We start from the raw sequence: 9,993 nt of genomic DNA on the forward strand, positions 1-9,993 counted from the left end.
CACTCAAAATCACATCATTGACCTTATTCAGGTGTTCATCCTGTTCAGTGTGAACGAGTGAGTGTTTGTGCAACTGTGACGATGTGAGGTGAACTAAAGAACAGAGACTGATCTCGTCTTGGTACGTGTGTGTGTGTGTGTGTGTGTGAGAGTCAGTGGGCTGGTTTTGTTTCTGCAGAGTCAGACCCCCCACTGGGTCTCTGTTAGACCTGCTCTGAAGAGCATCAGGAGAAGGAGGGAGGAGGAGGAGGAGGAGGAGTTGCTCCTCCATTCTTGAATAAATCTCGGGCCTGGGTGTCCAGCCCTGCTGCTGACCTCTGACCCCTGCAGAAGAAAAGTTATTGAAGCCACTGCTGAAGTTGACCAGTGATGAGGGGCTGGGAAAGTGGCCTGATGGAGGAGAAGGGTCAGCGTGTGTGTGTGTGTGTGTGTGTGTGTGTGTGTGTGGGGTTGTCATAGAGTGAAGAAATGTCCTTTGAGTTGATCCCCTCCTCCTCCTCCGTGTCCACAAGTGTGTCCCTGCAGCTTTTGTGTCCTGCAGCAGGACAGAAGGCCCCAAACAAACTGAGTCCAAACAAAGTTTGGCCTCTTTTGTTTCTTGCCTGCCTTTCTTCTTCTTCTTCAGCCTCCATCGCCATCTCCTCACCTCCTTTGTAGTGCTTTCCCTCATTCAGCAGTGCATCGGCCTCTTTCCGCTGTTTTATGCTCTTTTCTGGACCTCCCCTCTGGTATTAGCTGCAGTGTGAAAGGACAGTGAAAGACTCGCTGCAACTCATTAAAGAAAGACACCTATGTGATTAAAAGTGTAATTAGAGTAACAATTATGAGTGGAAATCAATATGTTGTTATATAAATGAAAGCACATTGATGAGATCATTCTATTGTGGATCCATTAAAAGTGTATTTAACATCTTTTTACAAACTCCACAGAAGAGGAACTAACATTTGTACAGTTTTAGAAAAGGCTCAGAACACAGAAGTAAAGCAGTACCTTTAAATATGGACACACGTCTGTTACGATGAGTTCACACCGTGTTGTATAAACTCCACATTCTCACACGAGCTCATGTCGCCCGGTGACGCAGCGTCAACAGACAGACGAAGGCACCGGGAACATTGAGCTAGTAAAGCGAGGCGGAGGTGAACGGTCGTCCCCGCTCTGCCAGAGTCCACACACCACAAACCTCCCTCTGTTGGTCTGACGGTGTCATGACGTGACGTCGTTTCTGTTCACAAAGACCAAGCGGAGGCAGAAGAATCACATCAGCAACAAAAATCACCGGAACTTTCTCTCTGAAGCTGCTCTGACGTGAGACAGAGGTCAACAGTCTCAATCCTCTACATTTCTTAATAAATATAGAATTAGAAAAGAAGAAAAGAAACACAATCAGTCACTTGTAAAAACGTTTAATTTAAACTTCAAAAAAATAATTTAAACTCAGATGAAATAGAGTCCGTTTATTCTTTTCCTGAGTCAAAGTTCAGCTCTGAGCAGCAGTCGAGTCTGAACACTTGTCCTCATCCCTGCTTTGTGCTGCTCGTCTGCCCCCTGCTGGTGAGGAGGAGCTGGACTGGGAGTCCTGTTGCTGGGGCAGCAGGGACAGGAGGACGTCCACACTCTGGACCAGCACAGAGTCCAAAAGCTTCCGCTCCTCAGAGGAGAAGCGACCGAGGACGTGGCGCTCCACCGACGTTTTCCCCAGCGGCCGACCAATCCCGACACGGAGTCTCTGCATGACCTGCAGAGGAGACGAGCATTTGAAAATGTCACAAACACCAGCATTGGATTTGTTGTTTTAGTAATGCAAGAAAATAAAAGAAACATTTGAACATGCACTTTTAAAATAACAACATCTTTCAGAAAGAAACATCCTAAAATACACCATGAAAAGTTATGTAAAACCAACGATTAAAATCTAGTTTAGGGGAGGGATTCACTCCTGTGACACTTACATCAGTGTGAAGACAGTCTACACAGGACCGGACTCCATTATGACCTCTGCAGAGAAGAGGTCAGAGGTCATTCGGCATCATCACACATGACTTTAACCGGAGAAAGCAAAAGATGACTGACCTGGCGCTTCCTCCATGTTTGACTGCGATCTTCCCCAGAGGTTTGTCCAGTTCATCATGGACCAGAAGGATGTTCTCAGGCGCAACGCCGTATTTCTTAGCTGGAGGAGAAAAGACATGACCTGTAACTTTAGTTCAGATTCTTCTTTCTTCATTTATTTAAATGTTTTCCTAACATAATTGCCCATATGCTGTCTGTACAGTCACGTGAGTGTCAGACACAGTTTAATATCAGTGCAACTAAAACGTCCTGACAGATGACACACTGGTGACCACGGTGACCTCACCTGCTTTGGCCACAGACACTCCGTTGATGTTCATCAGCAGCCTGGGACGCAGCAGCACCACGTGCGTGTGCACGATGACCTCACCACACACGTGCTTATCTCCACGCCAGTGTTCAGCCACGCCGAGCCGAGAGGCCAGAGCTCCGAGCACCGCCATGCCGACACTGTGCCTGGTTCCCTCCATCCCAGTGTTCCCCAGCCCCACCACCTGAGAGACACACACACACACATCAGAGACATGTTTGATTCCACTCTTAAATAAATCTGTAAAGAAAAAGAATGATGTGAACATTAAAAAGATTTATGTAATCCCTGGAGAACAAATGGTTTATTAGTTAACTACGATATCATAGACATAAACTGACATAGATTTTATCAGGCATGCTTTTTTCTTCCCAGTGCGAGATGAGTTAGCTCTAGAGCTGCAACTAACGATTATTTTCATAATCGATTAATCTGTCGATTATTTTCTCGATTGATCGTTTGGCCCATAAAATATTAGAAAACCTTAAAAAATGATGATCAGTGTTCGTCAAACCAGGAAATGATGATGTTCTCAAACGTCTTGTTTTGTCCACAAACCAAAATGAGTCACTTTTATTGATTTTAGAGCTGAAACAATTAATCGATGAACAAACAATGATAGAGTTAAAAATTTTGACATCAGCTGAGGCCGTGCCAAACACAAACAGCTGCTGCCTTGTTCTGGTTCTGGTACTGGTACTGGTGATGGTACTGATCCACTGCTGTTAACACAAACACTGTGGACTCTGTTGTGACTCAGTGGTGTCAGTCACAGCTGACGGACACAGAAACACTGTGGAAACACTGTGGAAACACTGAGCTCTGACAAGGAACAAGGTCAAGTCATCACAGCAGAGGTCAACAGACACTGTCGGTCTTTTCCCTTACAGGTGAAAACTATGACAAGTTCAGGTCAATTTTAGTTTAAATGCAACATGAACCAAGCACACAAAATACTCTTTGTTTTTGTCTTTCAGTCATTTGTGGTTGAACTGGGACTGACACTATTATTATTACTATTATTATTATTATTATCATTATCATTATTATCATTATCATCACAGAATCATTACACAAAAAGCAGCACATGTTTTTTGTGTCTTTGATACTCTTACCATCTTTGTGCGGTGATGTGAATGAATCTCGGCGTGGGAACGCGTCGCAGGTGTGACAGGTGTGAACACTTCACTCACTAAAAGCCGGTTTATCACTCTGCTCACGAGCTGACGCATTGTGAGGAGGTTTATCACCTTTTTGAACACGTGACAAACACAGCGACGGAACTTGTTGAAAAGTGAGATTTGTTTCATTCGTCGTATCAAACAAACGTCTTCTAAATGTACATTTTACTACGTATTCACAGTCATTTAATGCCCTTTAACAATTCAATATGTGCTGAAACGGAAATGAAAGGTCGTTGACAGTATTTTAGAGTAAAGCACGAGAACAGAAACGTCACTACCTGTCACTGCTAACATTAGCTCACTGTAGCTTCTAAACTCACTCGACACAGAACAGCGACTTTAAATCACGACATAATTCAGCGAAACAACGAGCGACGTCACGATTAAATCCGATTAAAGCGATTATTTCTCTATTAAAATCAGTGTCATCTTCTAAACACTAGCATGTGACGTTAGCATGTCCCTCTTCATTACAAAGGTCAACAAATAACAAAGACGACATCGGTCTGCAGCATCTCTCTGCCCTGAGCTACACCGCCATCTAGCGGGGCGACCGAGTATTGCATGTATGTAAAGCCCTCACAAATGTCACTTAAACGTCCCCAGTTCTTTACTAACTTACATTACGACGACTGTGTTGTTGTTATTGTGTTATTGTCATCTTTAAATAATGTCAGTGATATTGAAACTCCATTAAAAAAAACACGTTTTCAGGAATAAAAAGTCTATAAATGGGAGTGAATAATAAATGACTAAACACCTGTGTAAAAGCTTTATATCCAGAGCACCTGAATAAATCTGTGATAAACAAGAGAGGAGTTAGACATTCAAACTACAAATGTAAACAGAATTTAAATATTAAATTTGAGCTGTCAATAAATAATCTAATAACTGCTCATCATATTGATTTATGTCAGTGACTGTCCTAAAATAGACAAAAAGACACAAAGGCTTTTACATTTTTAATGTTATTTTTATTTGTGAAATACAATGTTTTCTGCACATCATCTTCATTCCTGAGCTGGAGGACAGGGAACGGCGTCCGGCACCGGCTGACACCGCTCCACCACGGCGTTGATCTCGCCCACGCTCAGGTCTTTGTATGTGCCTGTCACGTAGGTCCAGTGTGTGTCGCCCCTGTGGTTGGTTCTGCTCAGTCTGCCGGTGAAGGGGATGTCGGCCGTCATCTTACGTCCGTCCATCCTCACAGCGCAGGAGTGGTTGGGCCGGACCAGCAGCTCCACGGAGAGAACGTGGCTGATGGACTCCACGGTGGTTGTCCCCTCTGAGAACTTCACCGTCTGCTCCTTGGTGAAGTCCACATTTCCTGGACCGAGGATGGGCACTTTGGCCTTCATGGTTGAAATGGAGCCGTTGCGGGTTTCTCTGCCGATGTCCCAGAATTTCTCGACCGTGCTGGTTTTCTCCAGCGTCACCGTCTTCTGCACAGATCTGCACTCCAGGTTGGTGACCTTGGTGATCTTCAGGGCCTCAGGAGGATGCTGAAACAGCTCCATCTGGTCGATGCCGTACTCCACGTGAGAGATGTGCTGGCTGTAGCTCTCTCTGTTGATGGCCAGCACCTGGTAGCTCTTGTACCAGTACTCATCGCCCTCCCAGGGCAGGAAAAAGGCCTCATGTTGTGTCACCACTTTACCGAGACCATACTTGTTTTTCCCCACGTAGATGTCTCTGTTTGAGCACGTTTTCACTGCATACTGAGGGGTGGACCCATATGAATCCTCAACCCACTCCAGGAACTCAAAGTGGTCCACGTTGACCAGCACTTCAAACTTTGACGACGCGTATTCCTTGTCGGCGTACGGGTACTGGCAGAAGCTTCCTTTGCTGGGTGTGTAGAAGCCGGCCTCGCAGTTGACCTTGCACACGTAGTCGGTGCGTTCAGTGTAGCCGTTGAAGATGGCGACGGCGCCGTTGGGGAGGGAGCCGTTCCACGCGACCCACTGGAGGTTCACGTGTTCGTCGAACATGGGGACGGAGCGTGAAGAGATCTCCGTTTCAGCGATATCGTTGACTGTAGGAGGGTTGATGAGTTCCCGGGAAGGGACGACATTTGCCAGTGTGGGATTCAGCCATGGCTCTGCATGGACACACAGATGTTGAATAAACACAGGCAGATGTGTGACATGTGATAAACCTCAACTGGATGGATGACAAAGGGACTCACTGATGGGTTTCTCTTGTCCCTCCTGTATTTGTGAGACGTAGAGCAGACGGTCAGACTGCGGCGCTGAGCTGCAGACCTGCAGCTGCAGCACTGTCAGGACCACAGCGACACACCACCTCATCTGGACACACAGAAAAGTCCCAAACTCAAACTGAATCACAACAATAATGAGGATTTTTACATTTAGCAGACGCTTTTGTCCCTAGACACTTACGACAGAGGAATAAGCTACATAGAAGAAGAACTTTACTCGATAGCAACACACACACACACACGCTGTACAGAAATATAACACAGTCCTGATCTACAGGTCATTATAAGTCACTATAAATTATTATCAATTGTTGTCTAAAAACAGGAACACATGTTTAATCAGATCTATTTATTGATCGATGATCAGTTTTGTATAAGAGAGCAGAGAGAGAGACAGTTTACCTCGACAAGTTCCTCCTGCAGTGATCAAACCTGCAGATTGTGCAGCGTTTTAAAACCGTCCTGTCGACTGATTAACCCCCCATGCACGTATGCACGCACACACACACACACACCCCAACCAACACGTACAATAAAACAGTGCAGTGATAGTGTTAAAGGAAGCAGAGAAGCACAAAGTTAAACTGTAGAGTCAGCGATTAAAGGCTCAGGAGCAGGATTCAAGTGACTTCTGTGATCTGAGAGACAAGTGGACGTGTCCACCTCCTCTGGACTCTATTTACACTCTTTTCTTGTTGTGTCCCATCACACGAGACACAGACAGGGGGCGCTGCTACACTGATGTCACTCTACAGCTACAGGGTCGTTTGGGTGGAATGATCCTGAACCAGCGCCGAGCTTTGGTTGAAATGTGACTTTTCTAGTGGACAACCGTCTTTCCTCATTCATTTTCCTCATCATGACACAAGTTCTTCCTTTGTCCTTGACGAGGACACGTCCGCCTGTCCAACAACAGCATGCACTGTAATGATAACAGGGTTATTTAGTGACTCCGCCCCCCTCCTCCTGTGGCGATTATGCTCCGATGAGACGATTAAAAGTGCTCAGTAAGTATGTTCGCCTGGATCCAGCGTCTCGTATCTGCACGATGTCCAAAGTGCTGCGGCTCCGTCTCCGTGGACGACGAGGGTCAGATAACGTTGATTAGCATCAGCTTTAATAGACGCTCATGTTGAGTAACGTCTCTGACCGGAGGAGAAGTCGTGATGTCATCTGTGCGTGTGTCCCGCACCAGGTTTTATCGCTTATCTTCAGCTCAGTCTGAACAAGGCCGAGGTCAAAGGTCACGGACAAATCTGCACCGGCATCATCTTCAGCTCAGTCTGAGCTTGTTGTTTATAAGTCATGCTGTAGTGGACGTATCAGTATAATTCACCATTATCTGTACGTGTGGGTTAATACACACATGTTCCCTTTAAACTTAATCCCTCTGTTTCACAAAGCAAACAAAGTTCATGTCTTCACAGGATTCATTGAGTCATTGGTGCCAAAAGACACACAACTCATGTCTACTAGTGTCCTAACTATTTTAACAGATGCCGCCTGATGCTGCGTTATCGCCATGGTAACCAAAATTCACTGCATATTTGTCCTGAGGACAACGAGAGGAGGAAGAGGAAAGTACTGTACACTGTCATTCACTTAAACACTGTTCACATGCACCAACTGTAAGTAACTAAGTAACTGTGAGTAATTTAGTAACGTTAGTAATTATATGTAATGATAAGTCACTGGAAGTAACTAATCATAGATAACTGTGATTAATTATAAGTAATTGTAAAAGTAAATATTTATATATTTATTATTTATAATAACTGTAATAATAAGTAACTTTAAATAAGTATAAGTAACTGTAAGTATATATAAGTAACTGTGTTATTAATGAGATAAAACATACCATTTATATGCATGTAAAAGTATACAGTGCATTTAAGGTTTATTATGCCTTAAATAGCATTGGTAATAAAATAATTATTTTTCATGTTTCTGTAACAGTAGTTAATACACTAGTATGAAGAAGCTCTTCCATCCAAATGATATTTTTAACTCTAAAATGTTATTATTATTATTATGTTTTTTTAATTTTACCGTTTGATAAAAAAATGTACGACTTTTTTCACTTGACCAAACCAGACACTCGGTGTTATTTTATAAAACTTTTCAAAATAAAATGTTGTAAAAAAAAGTTCCATCATAAATCATAAATGTGTGTGTGTGTGTGAGGGATTAACTATAGAATAGAATTGATTCACACGATCTTATTTTTATTGACAGACATGAACAAATATCAGCTCGTCTTCGTCTCTGTGCGTCCATCAGGGACATGGCTTGGCGTCGGCCACAGGTTCGCAGCGGTCCACCACGGCCCGCACTTCTCCTATCTGGACTCCGTCGTACGTCCCAGAGATGGACGTCCACTGAGTCTCTCCGTTGCGGTAGGTGCGGCTGAGGCGCGCCGTGTACGGGATGTCGGCTTTGATCTTGCGTCCCTCCATGCGGACTCTGCAGGAGTGGTTGGGCTGGACGCTGAGCTCCACAGACACAGAGTGGCTGAGTGACTCCAGCCTGGTGGTTCCTCTGTCAAACTGCAGCGTCTTCTCGCCGCCCAGCTCGATGCCTCCAGAGACGCCGATGAGGGGGATTTTGGCCGTGATGCTGCCCGTGATGCCGAGCATGGTGCCTCGGCCGATGCTCCACGTGGTCTCCACCTCTGTGACCTTTGAGATGGTGACCGTCTTTGCCACCGTCTGGCACTCGTTGTTGGTGACCGCGGAGATTTGCATGGTCTCAGGAGGATACTGGAAGATGGCCACTTCATCGATGTCGTACTTGACATCACTGATGTGCTGCGTGTAGGCGTCTCGGTTTATGGTCAACACCTGGTACTTCTTGTACCAATACTCGTCACCTTCCCAAGGCAGGAAGAAGGCCTCATACTGCGGGACAACCTTTCCAAGGCCGTACTTGTTCTTCCCAACGTAGATATCGACCCCTGAGCAGGTGCGGACAGAATGCTGCGCCACTGAGCCGTACGAACCTTCCTTCCACTCCAAGAACTCAAAGTTGTCCTTGTTGGCCAGGATCTCAAACTCAGGAGCGTAGTACTCACGATCTCCATAGGGGTAGCGACAGTAAGGGCCCAGGCTGGGGTTGTAGAAGCCGGCTTCACACTTGTACTTGCAGACATGGTCTGTGCGCTCGGTGTAGCCGTTGTAGATGGACACGGCACCGTTGGGCACCGAGCCGTTCCAGGACAGCCACTCCAGGTTCACATTATCAGCGAACATGAAGGAGGACGGCTTGTCGGGTTGCTGCAGGTCAGCAGGGGTCAGAGGAGACGACACCACGGCGTTACCGGTGGGTTCAGGCTCCAGATCCTCCAGCTGTGGGTTCAGTAATGAAACTGCAGAGAAGAGAGTTCACGCTGTTATTTCACTTTTGTTTATTTCAATGTTTGTACCAGGGAAAGTGTACAAGATACAGTACAGTGATTCAGCACTGAGCAGGCCCCTGACAGGCCCCTGACAGACCCCTGACAGGCCAATGACAGGCCCATGACAGGCCCCTGACAGGCCAATGACAGGCCCCTGACAGGCCCCTGACAGGCCCCTGACAGGCCCCTGACAGACCCCTGACAGACCCCTGACCCAGGCCCCTGACAGGCACAGGCCTGACAGGCGACAGGCCCCTGACAGGCTGACAGGCCCCTGACAGGCCCCTCCACAGACCCCTGACAGACCCCTGACAGACCCCTGACAGGACAGGCCCATGACAGGCCCCTGACAGACCCCTGACAGGCCCCTGATGTGTGTGTGTGACGTGCGCCATGTGTGTGTGTGTGTGTGTGTGCGTCATGTGACGTGTGTGTGTGTGTGTGACGTGTGCGTCATGTGACGTGTGTGTGTTCACCTCTCCTGTGCTGTGAGCTCCTCTTCACTATGTCGTGCAGACGAGCAGAGGTCAGAGTCAGCAGCAGCAGCAGCAGCAGCACAGACGGCACTGACAGCACAGACGACTTCATCTGCAGAAATAAAACAATCTGTCACATGTTTCTACGACAGAACCAGCGAACACATTTTTATTCTTCACCTTCAACTTTAACTACATTAACAACTAAAATCATTATTAGAGACGAAGATGATGATGAAGCAGCACTCACCGTTCACAGTTGCTCCCTCTGTGCGTCTCGTCTTCACTCACTCGTCGTTTATATACTCACTGGTTTATGACTCAACTGTGACTT

General features: G+C 46.2%; 3 protein-coding genes across 3 annotated transcripts; all 3 read right to left on the reverse strand.

Annotated features, from left to right (window-relative positions):
- Nucleotides 1-1,391: 1,391 nt before the first annotated feature.
- ptrh1 (peptidyl-tRNA hydrolase 1 homolog) lies at nucleotides 1,392-4,063 on the reverse strand. The gene is made up of 5 exons (XM_044026554.1): nucleotides 3,500-4,063; nucleotides 2,361-2,568; nucleotides 2,075-2,174; nucleotides 1,954-1,999; nucleotides 1,392-1,739 (listed from the first exon to the last, which is right to left on the reverse strand). Exons 1-5 carry the CDS (start codon nucleotides 3,692-3,694, stop codon nucleotides 1,482-1,484), a joined length of 807 nt encoding a protein of 268 aa, XP_043882489.1. The 5' UTR covers nucleotides 3,695-4,063; the 3' UTR covers nucleotides 1,392-1,481.
- A 463-nt stretch (nucleotides 4,064-4,526) lies between these two features.
- Nucleotides 4,527-6,261, reverse strand: LOC122769193 (natterin-3). Its single transcript, XM_044025529.1, has 3 exons — nucleotides 6,192-6,261; nucleotides 5,757-5,877; nucleotides 4,527-5,669 (listed from the first exon to the last, which is right to left on the reverse strand). Exons 2-3 carry the CDS (start codon nucleotides 5,875-5,877, stop codon nucleotides 4,579-4,581), a joined length of 1,212 nt encoding a protein of 403 aa, XP_043881464.1. The 5' UTR covers nucleotides 6,192-6,261; the 3' UTR covers nucleotides 4,527-4,578.
- A 1,732-nt stretch (nucleotides 6,262-7,993) lies between these two features.
- Nucleotides 7,994-9,993, reverse strand: LOC122769973 (natterin-3-like). The gene is made up of 3 exons (XM_044026907.1): nucleotides 9,910-9,993; nucleotides 9,660-9,771; nucleotides 7,994-9,153 (listed from the first exon to the last, which is right to left on the reverse strand). The coding sequence occupies exons 2-3, from the start codon at nucleotides 9,769-9,771 to the stop codon at nucleotides 8,066-8,068; spliced, it is 1,200 nt and encodes a 399-aa protein (XP_043882842.1). The 5' UTR covers nucleotides 9,910-9,993; the 3' UTR covers nucleotides 7,994-8,065.

The sequence above is a fragment of the Solea senegalensis genome, linkage group LG5 (assembly GCF_019176455.1).
Source record: "Solea senegalensis isolate Sse05_10M linkage group LG5, IFAPA_SoseM_1, whole genome shotgun sequence".
Classification (NCBI taxonomy): domain Eukaryota; kingdom Metazoa; phylum Chordata; class Actinopteri; order Pleuronectiformes; family Soleidae; genus Solea; species Solea senegalensis.